This window comes from Puma concolor, chromosome E1 (assembly GCF_028749965.1).
Source record: "Puma concolor isolate L17-30 chromosome E1, mPumCon1.1.hap2, whole genome shotgun sequence".
NCBI classification, from domain to species: Eukaryota; Metazoa; Chordata; class Mammalia; order Carnivora; family Felidae; genus Puma; species Puma concolor.
Window position 1 is genome coordinate 39,039,276 of NC_141680.1, and position 18,617 is coordinate 39,057,892.

General features: G+C 59.8%; 1 protein-coding gene across 5 annotated transcripts; it reads right to left on the reverse strand.

Annotated features, from left to right (window-relative positions):
- Positions 1 to 527: 527 nt before the first annotated feature.
- TBKBP1 (TBK1 binding protein 1) lies at positions 528 to 18,363 on the reverse strand. Of its 5 annotated transcripts, XM_086687134.1 has the most exons (11): positions 18,231 to 18,283; positions 16,702 to 16,837; positions 16,062 to 16,321; positions 15,582 to 15,704; positions 15,183 to 15,287; positions 13,962 to 14,142; positions 13,206 to 13,381; positions 12,980 to 13,041; positions 4,040 to 4,158; positions 3,063 to 3,790; positions 528 to 2,121 (listed from the first exon to the last, which is right to left on the reverse strand). In XM_086687134.1, exons 3-11 carry the CDS (start codon positions 16,284 to 16,286, stop codon positions 1,993 to 1,995), a joined length of 1,848 nt encoding a protein of 615 aa, XP_086543260.1. In that variant the 5' UTR covers positions 16,287 to 16,321; positions 16,702 to 16,837; positions 18,231 to 18,283; the 3' UTR covers positions 528 to 1,992. The 5 variants fall into 5 exon arrangements, with proteins under 5 accessions (XP_086543260.1, XP_086543261.1, XP_086543259.1 ...); XM_086687135.1 differs by lacking the exon at positions 16,702 to 16,837 and having other exon boundaries at positions 18,231 to 18,363; XM_086687133.1 differs by lacking the exon at positions 18,231 to 18,283 and having other exon boundaries at positions 16,702 to 17,615.
- Positions 18,364 to 18,617: the final 254 nt, after the last annotated feature.

Sequence of the window (18,617 nt, forward strand, 5' to 3'; positions counted from 1 at the left end):
TGTTCTTTCTCTTAGAGGCCCAGCTTGGTTCCTGGCATGCAAAAATCATTTGATGAAGAAACAGCTGCTGCTGAAGCCCCAAGGCTTCAGAACCTCTACCTGCCAGACCTGCTGGGAGGGAAAATTCGAGTCCCAGACAGCTGCTCAGGGCTGGGTGGCTGGCTGCATTGTCACAAAGACACCCTCTACTGCTCCGGATCTCTTTTAAATACACTCCACGTCAGGGTGCCTGGGTGGTTCAGCCAGTTGAGTGGCCGATTCCTGATTTCAGCTCAGGTCATGATCTCCTGGTCTGTGAGTTCGAGCCCCGAGGCGGGCTCGGCACTACATGGAGCCTGTTTGAATTCTCTCTCTCCCTCTCTCTCTCTCTGCCCCTCCCTTGCTCTCACTCTCTCTCAAAATAAATAAACATCAAAATAAAGGAAACATGGCCCACCTTGCCATAGTTGTGGTTCCTTGGGTTTTGCCAGACCTCCCGCTACCAAGGGTTTTCTTCCCACCCCAGCCACGGAGGGCACAGACCAAGAGCAGATGGAACAGGTAAGTTTTATTTGGACTTTAAACTTGTTCAGAGAGCTCAGGGGCCCCCACCTCCCCTCTCCAGGCCCCCTTCTCATTTCCCCTCCCTGGGGGAACACTCAAGGTACAATGCCATGTCTCTGGAGTCCTTGGCCCCTTCCTGCCTGATACACCTCCTCACTCCCCTGCACTGAGGAGGAGGGGAGGGGTGTGAGGAGGCGGGGGTGCCTGGAAGTGTTGGATCAGAATGGTACATGCACTGACAGTAGCGCCCACTGCCACCAGCCTGGGGCTGAGACCTGGGAGAGGCTCGCAGTGGGGGGGTTGGATTCATCGTGGGGCAGCAGGCTCTTGCCATAGGAAGCTCCCCACCTCAGCCCTGGGGACCCCCTGGCCTCCTGCTTACCCATCCTTCTGAGGGTACGACTCTGAGGTAGATTTCACAGAGGGAATGTGGGTCGCTGGGGTGTGGGAAGGGGGTTAGCTCTTTTGAAGTTGATCTCCAACAGCACCCTGGGCCCATCCACAGGTTCTGGCCTGGGAGGCAGGGATGATGACACCCACCCAGCTATCAGAGGCCGAGTCACACACGGGCTCCAGGGCACCTGTGGTGTCAGGGACTCGAGAGGGGTAAGGGTGAAGGGGAGCATCTGTCTTAACAATCTGCGTCTTGGTGCTAGGGGCTCCAGGGGGAGGCAGGGGCCTGGGAGGCTAGCACAGATACTCCCCTGGCCTGAGGGTCAAGTTGCAGGATGGCCCCCCGCCTCTCCTCCCCACCCTCAGGGCGGCCTCTTTAGGCTGAATCCCTCCAGTCCTCCAGGGTCCTCCCTCTCCTCTCCCACCCTCCTTATTCCCCAGGGGAGCAGAGGAGAACAAGACCGGCCTGCAGGGAATGGCAAGAAACAAGATGCCTCCTTCCCCCAAGGGGGAGGGGCCCATGCCAAGAGCCCCAAGCTGGCCATGGGATGGAGGAACTGGCATCAGTGTGCAAGGCAGGCTCTGGGACCCCACAGGGAGGCGCTCCCTGGACAGAGCACAGCCTGAGAAAGATGGACATCCGGGGAGTGGCTAGGGGAGCTCCTGGAGTCCTCTGATACCCTCCCCCTCCCCCAGGCCCAAGCAGCGGGCTGGCAGGCGGGCGGTGGCGACGGATCCAACCCTGTCTGAGAACAGAAAGGCAGAGAGAGAGGCTGGGTGGGGTACGCCCCTCCCCATCTCAGCCCAGATCCTCACCTCCCCAGTGGAAGCCAGGGAGCTGGGGACAGCCTCGGCTGGCCTTCCAGGAAGAGCCAGGGCTGAGTGGTGCCTGGACCAGGGAAGACGGCACACACGTTGACTCGGTAGCTAGTGGAGGTATCTGGGGGTCGCAAGGGGCAAGGGCCCCCCACGAGATTCATGCAGCATTCAAAGTGAGTGAGTGAGTGGGGGTGATGAGAGAAGATGGAGAAACAGCCAGGGGGTGGGGGAGGCACCCTAGATCTTGCTGTTCTCCAGGTGGGAGTCAATGTGTTTGATGAGGGCATCATCCGGGTACCCAACAGGGAAACCTAGCTGGCAGAGGGGGCAGCTGCGGATGTCAGAGCCCACTGTCTCCATCAGCAGCTGTGGAGAGAGAGGGGAGTCAGCTATGGTCCCCAGCCCTCCCTCACGGTCCCCACAGCCCCGCCTGCCCTTTCCCGAGACCCAGGGCAGGGAGGGCTGCAGCATGCAGAAAGGGTCTGGTCACCCTCTGTCCAGCACCACTCCTCCTTCTCCCCATTCCCTGCCCACCTCCCACCAGCTCAGCATCCACTCCCCCAACCCAGGGCCTACGGCCCCAGGCCCTGTGCGTGTGCTCAGCCTGCCAGGTCATCTACGGTAATGAGGGAGGCCAAGACCCAGACATGCCCCCAGAGTGACTAAGACACAGCTCCCAGATAACTCAAAGCAATGGATAATCCCAAACAATGTACAACCCAAAAATAATTTTCTGTCTGGCTTTAGAATATATTTTGGTCCTTCCAGGTGGCAAGGGTTGGCTCTGACATTCGGGAAACTCATTATTTCAGTGAAATGATAGAGCCCTGAGATAGGCTGTCTTCTAGGACAGCCGGAAAAGAGCAGGGGCTCTGAGACCAGATGGAGGGAACTGGATGAGCAGGCCTGGCCCTGTGTGGGCCCCAGACCTGTGGCAGTCAGCACCGCCTCCATCACCAGTCTAACAGGAGAGGGCTTCAGGCTCACTGCCTCCCTGTTAGGGACCCTCCAATGGAATTAGATCATATAATCACTGCCTTCATTTTGCAGATACGACAACTGAGGATCAGGTGGGATAAGTGACCTGTCCGAGGTCCCACAGCTGCTAAGCGGTGAAGTCCGGAATCAAAGCTGGGACTGTCACTCTGAAGCCCATGCCCTTAACCGCCGCCCTGAGAGAGAGGTAACGGTGCAGGCCCCACCTACGCAAGCAAAAGGCCCGGAGAGAGAAGTAACGGGCCTAGGCTGCCCCTGAGAGGCGAGGGGCCTCGGCCGGCCCTCAGGTGACAAGCGGGCGCCCCACTCACGTTGATGGACGGCCAGGACTGCGCGTGCTCGGCGTGGGCGTAGGCGGTGGCGGCCGGCGACTCAGGGATGGGGAAGCCCGCGCAGAACGAGGCGCAGCGGATGGTGCCCGCCTCGGGGCTGGGCGGGCTGGTGGGCACGGCCCACTCCTCCTCCTCGGAGGGCTGCTTCTCGAAGCGCAGCCGGATGCCCTCGAAGGCGCGTCGCGGGCTGAGCGGCCGGCCGGGCCCGTAGAGCTCGCCGCCGTAGGCCCGCGGTTTGGGCAGCGTGGCCGCCTCGGCCTGCAGCCAGGGTGGGGAGGCCCCCGCGTAGCCCGCGCCCTCCGCCATCTCCGAGTAGCTGCGCCGGCCCTGGAAGCCGGCCTTCACGTGGTGGCTGGGCGGCTTGGCGTAGGCGCGCTCGGCCGGCGTCCTCTCGCCCGGCGGCGGGGGCGGCGGGGGCCGGGGCTGCGGGGCGGGGCAGGTGGGGGGCCCCGGGGAGCGGCGCTGCGGGCTGGGAGACTGGCACGGCGGCGGCACCGGCGAGCGGCGCTGCGGGACGGGCGACGGGCAGGAGGGCGAGGCCGGCGAGCGGCGCTGCTGGGGCGAGGGGCACGGGGGCCCGGGGGAGCGGCGCTGGGGGGCGGGGGACTGGCACGGGGGGCACGGGGGCGCCGCTCGGGCGGGCGGGGACGGGGAGGGGCACTGGGGGGCCGGGGAGTGGCGCTGCGACAGAGGCGAGTGCCTCTGGCCTGGAAGAGAAGCAAGCCGAGGGGAAGGGCAGTGGTGGGGAGAGAGGGCGTCAGCACTGGGGAGCCAGGGGCGTGCCGGCGCCCGACGCCCACCCTACCCTCTCTCCTCGGAACGCGAGCGGGTGAAAAACGACCAGGCAGGGAAAGGAAGGCAGGGGTGGCCCCAGGACGCGAGATGGTAGCCACAGCTACCCCCCCCCCCTCCCTTGGGACCCAGCTCCAGGCCGCCCCTTCCAGGCCCTCTCTCACCGCCACTCCGAGCCTGCTCCTGCAGCAGAGTCCTCAAGATCCTCCCCTGCAGGGAACTCAACTCCCGAAGCCGGCCCAGCTCCTCTGTCAGCTCCGTGTAAGCCAGCGCCAAATTCACCCTGAAGGACACCCCAGCCCCCGCCCAGTCAAGGCTGGACGCCAGCCTGCCCTGACCCTGAGGTCAGAAGGCAGCGGGTGAAGAAGAGGAGAAAGGAAGTGGGCTTACTGTCACTTCGTGGAGGGAGAACTGGCTGTGCCCGAGCAGCTGGCTCTCCCTTCCCTCCAGGGCTCTCCTACCCCAGCTGCAGAATTCCCTTTGGCCTTAAGTTCTACCTCCAACGCTACCTCTTCCAGGGAGCCTCCCTCTCTTCCCAGTGAACCTTACCTGGGGCTAGGGCAGTGGCTCCCAGACTATAAGGCTGAGGCTGGGGAGCTCAGTGATTCCAGGGGGGTCCCTGAATCCATGTGTTCATCAAGCATAGTCTATGGCCTGAGCACATCTGATTCAGGGATGTGTGAACGTTTTTCTAATCTGTCCAGAAGCTGTGGTGACGAATAAAACACAGATTCATCAAAAAAAAAAAAAAAAAAAAACTGCGCCGAATTTATAGTAGCTTTAGTTACTGTGAATTTTCTCAAAGAGCAACCAGTAAAAGTGTAAGTGCAATCTGTGTTGTTGGGGGCAGGGGATCCATGAGGAGTCCTCACCTTGGAAAGACGGGGGACCAGTGTCATACAGCCTAAGAGGAGCCCCCGTTCCATAAGTGAAGACACAGCCTTCTGGTTTGGCAGAGGAACCAACGGGTAAACTTGAACCCAAGTCAGCCAAGTTTCAGGTCCACTGCCCTTGCTTTCACCTCAGAGCTACCTCTGAGTGTTCAGTCTTGCACCTCCCAGGGCCTCCAGGGAGCCCTTTAGGTGGAGATCTTTGTGAACAGCTGCCGTGTACTGCACACCTCCAGAGGGTGCCACCCACAATAAGCACTTACAGAAGTTGTCTTGTTCTGGAACTGCCCTGGGAGTTCTTCGAAAGGGAGCATTATGTGGCTGTATTTATATTCCCAGCGCCCTGCCCAGGCCTGGTACCCAGTAGATGTTCAGGAAGTGAAGAATGAATTGAACCTCCCAATCCATGTGCCTTTCTGCTTCCTTTTCTTCCTCCCACTTCCTCCTGGGCACCCACCTGCATGGAGCTGGAACAGACTCTGAACTTAGCCAAGACTTAACCCACTTCCTTTTCTCTTCCTTTCTCTGTGGGTCACTCTGACCCAGAACTACCGAAGGTAATCTTTCTCTGCACTGCCCCTCCCCTCTCCCAGCCTGGGCTGCATACCTCCAGGGAGCCCTTCCAGACCTCACAGGCAGCTCTGCGTCGCCTTGGGTCACTGCTTTCATCTCTGTTCAGGGCTTGGACAGAGCCTGGGAGACAGGGGTTTTTGTTTCCTCTGATGTCTCCACCCCCTTACCAAGTCCAGAAGGGACTCCAGAGCTTCGTGGAAGTTGGAGCTGAGCTGGAGGAGAGTGGCAGGCAGAGACTCAGCCACTCTAGTTGGATCTCCTCCCAGAGGAGGCGCTCTTGCTCTTGGAGTTGTAGGGTGCTGGGCATGAATGGAGGGGCAGGTGTCCAGACCCTGTGGGCCCTGTCCCCATCCTGAGGTAATGGTCATGGGAGAGAGGATGCATGTGGACAGGAGGGAGTGCAGGTAAGAGCGAGGCCAGTATGAGCATGAGGAACAGTGTGCTAGAGGATGAGAGAGACAGAGAGAGACACAGAGGGGGAGAGAGAGAGAGAGAGAGAGTGTGTGTGTGTGTGTGTGTGTGTGAGAGAGAGAGAGAGAGAGAGAGAGAGAGAGAGAGAGAGACCCTGGAGGAGAGCAGGGGAAGTCATGAGGTTAGGGCTTCAGAGGGCAGGAAAAGCCGAGGTGCAGAGGGTAGATAATGACCGAGCTCCCTTGCTCTGCGCTCTCTGCTCACTGGCTGATTCTTGCTAATCCTGGGGTGAGCTGGGTGTTGGGGGAGACAACAGCCCCTCCCGCAACAAAACTATTTTTAACTCATTTGGGCCAAGGCTAAATTACTGCAAAGAGGCTGGGATTCTGGGGGGCAAGCCCACTTCCCAGGGAGAGGGAGCACTCATTACCCATCTGAGGGTGCACAGGGATGGACAGGAGCAGAGAGGAAGGAGTCCCTCGGGGGACGAACTCTGGCCAAGACGCTGCAGCCCTCAATCCCATCACATCTCAGCCCTTGTGTTACATGTCCTGTGTTCCCCGACTTTGATCTCATGTGTCTGTGGGAAGAAACAGCATCTTCCCCATCAGACAGGAGGATCTAGCCTGTGTGTCCCACATTAAACTGGGGACTCTCCAGTGACAGGCTCCCCGCTTCAGACTGAGTGCAGGAGCTATGTCTCCCCTATCAGACTGGGGGCTTCAGAGCATCATACTGACCCCTGAGATGTGGGAGCAGGAGGGGCTCTTAGGGCACTGATGGAGCGCCCTCTCTGGCCAAGCAGCTGCAAGTTTCTCTCCCCATCCGCCTTCACTGCTGTATCTCAGGTGACAGATACAGGTCGTCGCCTTCACACCCAGCCTTAGAGATCTCACCTGCCACACTCAGTTCCCAGGCCCCTATCTCTCCCCTACATGCCTTCCTCCACTTGTCAGGAGCTACCCCAGTTTCTACCGCCCTGCTCCTGGCACCCTCCTCATGGAAAAACAGGACAGCAGGAAATGGAAGGAAGAAGCCCCTGGCCCAGACCGCCCAGACCTTCCCCCAGCTTTGACCAGGTGTGGGGCAGGGGGAGTGGGGTGGGGGAGGGCAAGTGGCTGTTGTCCTCCTGGAGCCCCAGGCAGCCTCACAAAGACCCCTAGGACCCTGGGCCAGGTGGTGGGGCCCCTCAGGACCTCCCCCCTTCGTCAGGCGCCTCTTCCCACCTCAAGATGCTCAGGCCCAGGGTGCTAAATACACTAACGACCTGAATGACTCACATTAGAAAACACTGCCAATTCGATGGAAAAAATCTCAACTGCACTACACGACCGAGGGTTGCGCACATGCACCTGAACACACATTCCATTTCCTGGCTTCCTGGCCCACACCTGAATGCTATTTTCCACCATCGAGACTGTCTGGGAAGGGTCAGGTGAACGGCAGTGGACGGCTAAATTTGGGCACTTCCCGATTGCTTACATTATGAGAGAAAGTTCTGAGTCTCTCAGAACCTGGGAGAGACCTAGAGAGAAAAGAACGCTAGATAGCCTTCATGAGCGCTTACCATAGGCCAGGCATTATGCTAAAGAACTTTACTGAATCTTCTCAACAACCCTACAGTGTTGCCACTATGATCTCCATTTTCTAGATAAGAGACCTGAGGCTTGCAAAGTCATAAAGCCTAGTAGCAGTGGAGTTGCTGAAACTGGGCCCTGGCCTCCTGGACGGTAAAGTCCAGGCTACTGACCATTAGGCTATATGCTGCGTTCCAAGATGATCAGGAAAGGGAGGAAGGAGAGACAGGAAGGTAGCAGAAGGGAAAGATGAGGAGGAGGAGGAGGAGGAAGGGGAGGAGGCGAAGGAGGGGGAGGAGGAGGGGCAGGAGGAGAGGGAGCTGGGGAGCTTTACAGTAGCCTGGGCATCACCACCCTTGCCCTGGGAGGGGAGAGGAAGGTGCCAGACATATGTGGGGGATCGGAGCTGTTAAGAAGCTGGCTCAAGGTCACAGAGCGGAGATTCAAACCTGCTTTTGGCACCTCAGCCTGCTGAGCTGGCACCTTCGGAGGAGCCAGAGTGCAAATGGCAGAGCTGGCAGGAAGGAAGGCTCCCTCCACTGCAAGTCTTTCCACCCTTCATTGACTTATCCTTTCATTCATTCTTTCCATGAATAATTCAGGGATCTCAAATTTTCATCTAGAAACAATAATCTTCACTGTGATTGATAAAGCAACTGAGCTGAGGAAGGTTAGAGACCGAAGCACCCTGCTCTGGAAAGGGGCTCTTTCTACCCCGAACCAGCTGTGAGGCACACAGACCCTGTGGCATCTTCCCCAGGGAAGTTCACTGGGTGCCTGTGCTGGGCTGGGCCACAGTGAGGGCCAGTGGTTGGGCCGCGGGATTAGAACTAGGGATGGCCTTGAGGTCAGGATCGAGGCTGGGGTCAGGGTCAGATGAGGGCTGGGGTTGGTAGTTCATTTTCTGTCAGGACTGTGGACACTGCTTGGGACAGGATGAGGGGCAGGGTTCAAGTCTCGGGGGTGGGATCGGCATTAGGGTTAGGATTGGGGTCAGCATCCGAGCTGGTCATGTGGTCAGAATCACCAGCTGACTCAGAATCAGGAGGAAAACAGAAATCCAGCATTCCCGGCTCTTCCCTCTTTGCCCATTGCCGTCCCCAGCTGTCCCCGGCCACCTCACTCTCGTGGGGGAATTTAGGGACCAAACTTTCCACCACCCACGGGCACACCCTGCAGCAGCCTTCCCGCCCGACCCTCGGGGAGGGAACCACAGGCACCGGGCCGTGGAGCGGACTTGAGGTTGCGGGCCAGGGGAGGAGGAAGTCACTCTGCAACAACCCACTGCTGTACCACTTCCTTTTAGGCGCCTTGAGCCCCTCCACTCTCCTCAACCAGCTATGACTTGCGGTCCCCAGAGCCCGGCTCTTCATGGCAGCCCCTGCCATGCTCCCAGCACAGCTAAAAGTTCACAGTGTCAAGAAAGCCTCCCCAGACACAGCCAAGCTGAGCAGCTCACAGTGGGACTGGGAACCAAGGTTGGGGGCCGGGGGGGGGGGGGGGGCGGGGAGGCAGGCATCCCAACTTGTCCCGGACCGTCCTGGCTCCCACTAGCGGCCCTGGCAGAATTACTAAGATTCTGACATTTTAACATACTGAAATTTCCACTTTCAAAATTGAGCAGGTTGGGCCAGTAATTCACTGGTCACCCCTCCCAGAAGGGCCCTCCTACCTGAGGAAGAACCTGAACCAGAGAAACACCACAGAGGTACTATCGCCCCATCTGCTGAGGGCTTGCGGGGTATTCGCACTTAACTTCACGCTGAACTTCTCCAAGTACTTTACTTCTTTGTACCTCAGTTTGCTCAGCACTAAAAGGGGACAGAACTGTCACCACATCTTCTGTGAGAAGGAAATGAGATGGTGTAGGTGAACCGCCTTCCGTGGTGTCTGGCATATGGACGAAGAGTTGGGAATATGCCCAAGAGAAAGAAAGAAACCCGCCTTGATCCTTCTTTGGAGACGCCAACCAGCTCAATGGCTTTGGTTTAAGAACGAGGAGGAGAGGATGTGCAGTTTCCCTTCTAGGGAGACAGTGTGGGTAAGAGCTGCTCTCTGCCTTCCTAGCAAAGGAAGAGGCAGAGGCCGATTCAAAGCCCACCAATCCCTCAGACCACAATCAGGTGGGAGTGGTGGGCCTCACCTTCCGAGCCCCTCCCCACCCTCGGGGAGTCCCAAGGCTGCAAGTGCTCAGGGGTTAATTCCTGTGAGCACCCCTGCCTTGGCTGAAGGAAATTTGAAAGAAAGGAAGTAGGGAGGGTGAGAAGCGTGAAGGGGGAGGCCCTGGGTCTGCTGGTTCTGGGGCATGAAGTTAAGCTCAGGGTACACGGGGGTCTCCGACTTCCGTCCTGACCCACCCCACACTGCCCTTGACCTCTGTGCAGAGTTTCCATCCTCTCTCTCCGAGTTCACACTTCTCCCCCACCACTAACCGCAGCCCACGCAGAGGCTTGTGGGCGGAGAGAGGGGTGGGGGGGGGGCGGAAAAGGGCCAGGGCTGCAACACTGAGCCCCCCACGTTGGGGAAAAAAAGCAAGTCCTATCGTTCTCTCCCTCATCACTCATACTAAGCCCCCGTCTTCTCACAGGGGGGCTCCCCTCCTTCACTGGGCCCTCACCCCCTTCACTGAGTCAGCCCGCCTGAGCCCTCAGCCCCCTTAAGGAACCCCCTCTCCACAATTTCCCCTCCACCCTCAGCACTAGCCACACCCTCAGAAAGGCCACACTCAGGACCTGTGACTCTGAGCTGGGCTCAGAGGGGAGGGGGCCGTGGGTTCTGCACCCCCCCACCTCGGCTGAGACCCCCCCAGGGTCCTTACCTCCCTGCACATCCTAAGGAGCAGGCTGGTCTCCACTGCCTCTCCTCCCTCATCCTTGCTTTTGGCCCCTGACTGGCCTCCAGCAGCTCTTCTTCTGGGACAATCTGTCCCCTGGGCACCAGCCACCAGGTGCTGGGCTGAGCAAACAACAGGGCAATCTTGCCCAGAGGTCAGCCATGGAAGGTGGCAGAGTGGCCTGGTCGGGGTGCCCACTTTCGGAGGAAAACGGATGACTGGAGCTGGTGGGCTGGGGGCTGGGATGGAAGGGACTGGAATCCTTGGGGCCAGGGCTGCCTCCCAGGCCTGTCCACTTAGTACCAGTAGGACCACTGTGCGGTGGGGAGGGGATTAACAGGGGCAAGGGCACTACCAGGGGGGGGGGCCTTTGAACAGCCAGGACTCCCATAATAAAACTGGCTGCCCTGGAGGTGTCCAGACTGAGACAGGTAAGCACTTTCAGGAACACACACGACTCCCACATTAGGGGTGGCCTGGATTCAGGAATTTCTCTGACCCCCTCTTCAGCTTTCTTACCCCGATCTGGATAACCCAGCCCTGCATTCCTCTCCTGGGAGAGCCCACAGGTAAAATTCCCACTCGCCTGGAGGGTCTGGACCAAGTGGAAGAAAGAGGAGGGGCTGGTGGGGGAAAGTGAGCTGAGAGCAGGTGACTGAGGCCTCAGGTGGGAGGACAGGGGAGGGAACACTCGGGAAGCAATTACCAAAAGGAGCTGAGTTTATAAGAAAATAAAACTGCCGGGGGAGTGAGGACTTCCTCTGAGAATTAACTCTTGCCAAGCTGGGGCTGTCCAGAGATGCTCCGCCTGAAAAGTGTGAGGCGGGGCAGGCAGAGCCTGACTGGCACCGGGGAGAGAGGTCCAGGAGGCACCCATGCAGAGCCCCAACGGTGAGGACGGAGGGGAGGAGCTGGAGGTCACTTCTGGTAAGAGTGGTCTGGCCAGCCCCTGGGCAAAGCCACTATGGCCAAAGGAACTGGGTGGAGCAGGTGCCTTGGGGGTGGGAAGGGAAAGAGGCTGTTCTGGCCCCAATGGCAGCGTGGATGATCCAACCTCCAACGTTTTTATTTATTTTTGGGACAGAGAGAGACAGAGCATGAACAGGGGAGGGGCAGAGAGAGAGGGAGACACAGAATCGGAAACAGGCTCCAGGCTCTGAGCCATCAGCCCAGAGCCTGACGCGGGGCTCGAACTCACGGAGCGCGAGATCGTGACCTGGCTGAAGTCGGACGCTTAACCGACTGCGCCACCCAGGCGCCCCAGGATGATCCAACCTCCAAAGGCACCTCATGGGAGTTCTCCTTCACTCACTCACATACAGCTTTGGTCCCTTGGGGTCCTCCACTCCTTCTCTGGCCCCCCACCCCCTACGCCTTCCTCTCACACCTCTCATTAATGACTGACCTCTGAGCCCATGAAGGATACCTGCGGCCACAGAGGTGAAGTCATTAAAGCAAAGCCAGTCTGCATCCCTGGAAGGATTCAAAGTCTGGCTGTTCAGATTCCAGCCCTGCCAAAAAAGTCCTCTCTCTGGGTTCAACCGGTTGGAGGGAGCCTTCACTGCCGGTCTGCTAAGAGGGGGCTGGACTCAGTGACCCATAAAGAGCCCTACAGTATAACTTCTGAGGCAAGCTAGGGTTCTAGAATGTGTGTGTGTGTGTGTGTGTGTGTGTGTGTGTGTGTGTGTGTGTTCTGGGTCTGGGCACATGGGCTAGGATGGGCTCTGAACCTCAGCCACGAGCTAAGGCAGACCCTCTCCACAGGAGCCCTCAACACTCCCCAGCAGCCTAGCTGAGGGATCCCACCCACCACTCCCACAAACTGGTTCTCACCGCCCCCCACCCCAACTATCACAGCTCCACCCAGGCCCTCACCCCAGGGTGCAGAGGGAGGTGAGGGGTATCCCCAAGTAGCCAGAAGCTGGGAGGAAGGTGAGAAGGAAGCCCGCTGGAAGGAGGACCCTGGGGTCCCATAGCTGGGTATACTGTGTGACACAGGGTTAGTTCCTGTCCCTCTCTGGGCCTCATGCTTCCTCTCCAACGAAAGTAGGGAGTCTGTGCCACACAACTGGTCTCAGGGGAGAGGGCTTAGGCGGAAGGAGGTTTGCTCTCTATTTCTCAGAAAGTGGGAGAGGAGGAGTTCAGGGTGCGGATGTGAAAAGCATCAGGCTCACTGATGTCAGGCTGCCGCTCACCCTCTCCCTTGCTGCCCAGTGCTGCCCCAGAGGCCACTGCCATTAGACTCCCCACTGACATAGCTCCCTCCCTCCTTCCTGCTGCCCTTCCTTCTCAGCAAGATTCTACAGGGGCCACCCAGTGGAGCCTGTCCTAACCCCCGTCTCGGCTGCTGTAGAACTCCGGTAAGCCCCTCTTCTCGGCCTCAGCTTTCTCCTGAGGTGGGAAACAAAGCACAGACCCTGAAAGACGCCACCTCCTTCCTCCTCATCAGTGAGGGGGCAGTTAACCCAACTAACTGGCCTTGTTACTGGCACAGAAAAAATGGGGCTTCAGAGAGGCCCAGAAACTCACCAGGGGACCCAGAACATAGCAGCAAAGCAGCTGAGGAAATGCCTCAACCCCTGACACCTCAAGGAGACACGAGCTTGGGTGTCAGAAGAAAGTGGGGGGCACATCCCAGAACCTCGCCTCCTTCCTGTGAAGGATGAAGAGTCACACAAGCAAGCCAAACCCCACAGGCCTGATGCTGGAAGAAGGGCCCTCCAAACAACAGAGGGGAGAACTGACCCAAAACGGGGACCTGGGAAATGCCACCCTCAGGGCACAGAGGTTAAGATGGAGAGGATTTCAGATGTGACTTACTGATCATCCCCGACTCTTTTCACCCACGCCATGTCCCGCTCTGACTGGTTGGAGGCGAGATCCTAGGGAGGAAGACCGGGAGGTCAGACGCCGATGTCACCTTGCCCAGACCCCCCTCTTTACCATTCCCACAGCCAGTCGAAACCCAGGAAGGACGTCCTGGGACTCTAACGGCTATTTCCAGCAGCTCTCAGACCTCCGGGGAGCGCTGGGCGGGGTCCTTTACCTGGGCCCGGCTCTCCTGCAGCTGCTTCAGCTCTCCCTGCAGCCGCTCGCACTCGGCCTGGAGCTGCTCTTCCCGAAGCTGAGCCCCCCGGGCCTCACCCTGGGCAGCCTCCAGAGCCTCTTCCAAACGCCGTCGCTCCAGCTCACTCACACTGGGTGTGGGGCCCGGCCAGCCTGCTGGCAGGAGAGAGGACAATGTCAGGTTGGGTCCAGCTGCTGGCACCCTCCACCGACTCCCAGGTCAGCAAAGACTGAAACCGGTGAGGACCGCCCCATCAGAGATCCAGAAGATAGCCAGAGGACAAATACCCCGGGGAGGCCTCTACTGAGGGCAGTGTGGGAGGATGGCCTGAGCTGCTTTTTTCTCATCTTCTAGGAGACCAAGGACAAAATAAGATGGCCTCCTGAAAGGATTCCCTGGCCACATTCAAATCTCCAAGCATCCTCTGGCCTCCGCTAATCACCACTGTAAGATGGGCTGGGGGACTCTGAGTGGAGGTGCCCTCTGCTGACACACATAGGAATTGCATGGGGGTAGCCAGAGAAAGCAGGTGGTAGAGGGGGGTGTCAGTGGGAGAAACTGCGTAAGAGTAGATGAAGTGAGGGAACGGGTGGCAAAGAGGCATAGGGTAATTATGGGAGAAATTTACTAAGACATCATAATGGGGTGCTCACCATCAATTCCAGAGTAGTACTGAAATGGGGGTTAGTCTAGGGGACTCTGGGGTAGGGATATCAGGGGCCGCGGAGATCTCACCGTGACTCAAGCCAGATCCCCCTCTCAGTGCCAAGTAGTGCAGGTCCAGATCAGTACAAGGTGGGGCAGGGGCAGGTGGGGGGCTCGGGCTGGGGAAGGCTGCGTCCCGGAGGCCTTGCTGCTGCCGTAGCTGCTGTTCCAAACCACAGATTTGCCGCAAGTGGGTCTCCACCAGGGCCCGCTGCAGGGTGAGACAAAGGGGTAGGGTCTGCACAGGACCAGGGTACCCCTGTGGGCCCCCCAAAGCCAGGACTTCCCCATGTCTGGGAAGCCATCACCCCTAAACGGAGCAGAGGCCCCAGGTCACACATCCCAACTGCACTCTCAAGTGGCTATGAGTGTGAGGTCTCCTCTCCCAGCAACTGCAATGCAGATGTTTCTGGCTATTGCCCCTTGCAAGGTCAGAGTTAACGCCTCTTCCTTGCGGGACACTTCTAAGAACACACAGCCCCTCAGTCCAGACATAGCTACGCCCTCAGAAGCATAATAAGTTCTACTTGCACATGTGACAACCACTCTGGGCTTCACCTACCTCATCTATAACACGGGGATAACCACACTTACCTCTTAGGTTTGTTGCAAGGATTAAAATGAGTAAATATATCTAAAGAGATAACAACAGTGCCTGGCACATAGTTAAGTGCTATGTTAAGTGTTTATGATTATTAAGGCGAAGCATTCTTACACAAACGTCCCAACTCAGACGTCACAAACAACAACTCAGCAGTATTGTTATCATTTGCCCTTTTCAGAGGAGGGACAGAGGCTAAGAGACTCGACCCAACTCACAGGTAGGAGCTGGCAGAGACCACGTGTCCTGATTCTGACACCTGCTCACGCGCGTGGCCATACCCCTACTCAGAATCACACACATGCCAGGACCAGTCCCAGCAGCCACAGAGACCTGATTACCTCTACCCTCACCCACACAGCCTTCTAGATGCAGCGTATAGGCACAGACGCGACCCAGCACGAGACACAAACATTCGCCCGGAGACACGCTGTCGACAGGGTCACTCACATAGTCACCTACTGTCACCGCGTGGCCAGGGTGTCCTGAGGGTCACTCACAACTTGTATGACACACTCAGCCCCCCTCACAAGGGCAAACGGGCACTCAAACCCACTGGGGTCCACACCACAAACACACACACGTGGGGTCACACACAATCACACAACAAAGGTCCCAGCCTCAAGCACCCCCGGCTCCCTGGGCCTCACCATCTCCCCCAGCTCTGTCTCCAGGTCGCTCTTCTCCACGCAAAGTTTCTCATAAGCCTGGATCATCTCCCCAAGCTGTTCTTCCTGCTCCTTATTCTTCTGCAACTGAATGGGGCCCAGAGGGGATGGAAAGCACACCGTGGTCAGGCCCATCCTTGACTTGGGGGCCAAGCAGCTCCCCATACCTCCCACCCACACATCCAGCACCCAATGGAAGAGGGGTGGGAGAGGCTGCAACCCATTCTAGGGAAGACTAGGGCCATCGCTGACCAAGGAGACAGAGGCTGGCGGGGGGGGGGGGGGGGGGAGGGCGGGTAGACAGAGGGGACTGTCAGAAATACACTGGAGCAAGGGGTCCAGGGAGCCCAGTCTGGGCTGGGAGGCCAGCGAGGGACTCACCTCATGCTGGAACTGGTTGAGCCGTTGCTGCAGGCTGACCTTCTCCATCTCCAGCAGGGAGCCATCCTTGATTTCATACAGAGAGAAGCCATGCTCCTCTCCAAAGTCATTGATCAGCGGGTACTGTGGGCAGGCAGGTCCTCAGGAGAGCTGGTGCCCGGCTCCCTGCCCAGGCTTCAGCCTCGATTGGGCTCCCACCTCACAACCTGCCTTGAAGTCCTCGCCTCTCCCTCCCCTTGCTCAAGTGGGATCCACACGGCCTGGAGGCATCTCCCGCCAACCAGATCTTTTTTAGATGCAAGGTCCCACCCTTTGGCTCAGGATCCTTTCCTGACCCTTCCCATCCAAAGCAGCCACATCCCTCACGGGGGACCCTCAGGTTCCCAAGAGTGTGCATCCTGATCCCTCTTTGCGATTCCTGGGATCCCCAACCCCCACAACACACACACAGCCAGACCCCCATCTTCTCCAAGTTCTGACCTTGATCTCGTAGACTTTGAGACGGCGGCGGAGGGTGGCATTCTCCCTCTCCAGGCCCCCCAGCCGCTCCTTGATGTCCCCATAGGCTGTGATGAGGGCAAAGTGGGAGGCAGAGCACATGTCCCCTCCCAGTGAGGGGTCTCCTGGGGCATCCAGCCACACCTCACTGGGCCCCAGTGCCTCCTGGGTCAGGATGCTGATGTCATCTTCAAACATGGACTCCATGGCAAGGGCCTGGGCCTCGGCCCCCACTGGGCCTCCTGGGAGAGCAGGAGCAACAGTGGAGAGGGCAGCCTGGAGGTTGTCCCCCATACCCCTCAAGCTGGCCCAAGGAATGCTATGACCAGCTGAGAGGAAGCTTGGAAGCTCCCACCCCTGCCTACCCGCAGACTACTCAGCCCTGTTTTCTCTTCTCTGCTGCCTTTGGGGGAAGGGGCTGTAACTAGATGAAGACTTCTGGCAGGGAGGGCCTGACAAGTAGGGACAAGTAAACCAGGCCAGCAGCAGAGAAGAGTTCCTTCCAGAACCCAGGGAGACCTGTGGACAGGAAAGGACTGCCTTCCCAGGCTAGGGCCCAGACGGGGCTGCCTTGATTCACTCCTCAGCCCCTCTCCACCCCAGGCCTTGCTTCCCCAAATACCTCTCTGCCACGCTCCTCATCCCCGGCCTCTGGCACCCCTGGCTCCTCACTAAGGCCCAGTGCTTCTGGGAGAGTCAGCCCCACCACTGTCAGCACGTCCTCTGTGGGGGCCCCCGCCCAACTTCCCAGCTTCTTCCTGCAGGATCCCAGAGTTCAGGAAAAGGAAGTGCCTCCCCCACTCAGACCAGGGTTGTGGCAACCCTCCAGGCCCTCCCAGCCCCTGATCTGGGACCCACAGGAAGTCCTCACAGAGCGTCAGGGGGAACACACAGAGGGTGGGGGGCCCTGGAAAGGGTCCACCGAAGAATTCCCCAGCCCGCCAATGTGCCTGCACACAGGGAAGTGAGGAGCCCTGAGAGGGGGCAGGAATGACTCAGGGCTCCGAAAGAGTACGCGCGAGAGGGTGCGTGTGTACTTCTGGCCCTGTTTATGAATGTGTGTCTGTGGTTGGCATGTGTGGGGGGGAGTGTGTGTGTCTGTGAATGAGTGTAGGTGTGTCACAGTCAATGAGTGCCTTCGCAGGGCTGCGCTGGGGGTGGCTGGGGGTCGGGAATGGAGTTGGAAAGTGGCCAGGAAGCCGTGTGTGTTTGTGTGTGCGCGTGTGTGCACGCGTGCGTGAGCGTGTGTGAAGGGTGGGCACGTTCGGGGCCGTGTGTCACGTGAGGCACTATGGGAATGTCCGAGGTGTGTGCGCGCGCGCCGGAGCGTGTGTGCGCGTAGGAGAGGGGGCTCGGCGTGAGGTCTGAGTCGAGACAGCGGGGTCCGCGACCTCCCAAAGCCGGGCAGCAGGAGCCTGGAGTGAAGGGGGCTCAAGCCCGGGCCCCAGCACCCCCCCCAAACCTCCCCCATTAAGTGCCAGGGAGACGCGTGTGACCGGGTCTGAGTAAGGAGTGTGTGCGCGTGTTTGTAGGGCTGGCCCCACCTTTAACCCCTTCCTCTCCAGGCGCATCCCCTCCCCCCAACTCCGCCCGCCAGCGCTCACCACACCCCCCCAGACCCCCAGCCCTCCACCTCGGGCCCAGCCCCACTGGCGGGGGCTCTGTCCCCTGGGCCGCCCGGACAGACGCTCCCTTCCTCCGCATTCCCCCCCGGCCCGGCGGCCCCGGGTGAGAGCCGCGGAGGGCGGATGGGGAGGGGGTGCCTCCTCCGCCCCGGGCCCCTACTGCGGCCCCTTTAAGAGCCGCCCTTTAAACCCCTTTAGCTCGGCGGACAGAAATTGTCGCCCCTCCCCTCTCGGGGGCCGAGACCACGCAGCCCCCTCCCCCACCGCTGGCCAAGCCCCGGGCCCCCAGTCGGCGGTCCCCGGGCCGGGGAAGGGGCTCCCGAGGCGGTGCGGCCTGAGCAGCGGCGGCGGAGGGGGAAAAGGGGGAACGCGGAAGGCCGGCGCCGGACCCTTCCCCTCCCGGCCCGCCAGGGCCAACTGCCCGCCAACCTCCCGTCGCCTCCTCCGGCCCACCCTGCGACCCCGGCCGGCCCCGGGCGCCGCTCCCCTCCCCCCCCCCCCCGCCCCAGCCCCGCCGGGGACTCACAGCTGCTGCCGGTTCCTGCTTGTAATCGCAGCTTACCCCCTCCGCCTGCTCCCTCCCCAGACGGGCACCGGTGCCCCCACCCCCCTGGCACCGCGCTCCGCTCTCGCCCTGTCGCCGCCGCCGGGTCTCTCCCCACCCCCCACCCCTCCCCCCAGCCCCCCTCCCTCCCGCCCGCCCCGCTCCTCCTCCGCCGCCGCCGCCGCCGCCGCCTCCTCCTCCTCCCCGGCTGCTCCGGGTTTCTCCAGCTGGGAAGGCGCCCGGGACCCCGCCGCTGCCACCACCACGTGGCGAGGGGCGGCCAGCCCCCGCGGTGCGGAGCGGCCTGGCAGCGCGCCCGGCGCCCCCCGGCTCCCCGCCGCGCCCGGCCCGCGCTCCGCGCCCCCTCCC

Coding starts and splice junctions, on each gene's coding strand:
- TBKBP1 (XM_086687130.1), bottom strand. CDS start 16,373: ATGGGGGACAACCTCCAGGCTGCCCTCTCCACTGTTGCTCCTGCTCTC. Junction 15,288..15,581: donor TCAACCAGTTCCAGCATGAG/GTGAGTCCCTCG, acceptor GGCCCCATTCAG/TTGCAGAAGAATAAGGAGCA. Junction 4,159..12,979: donor AAAAGAGTCGGGGATGATCA/GTAAGTCACATC, acceptor GGTGTCCTTCAG/GGTGAATTTGGCGCTGGCTT.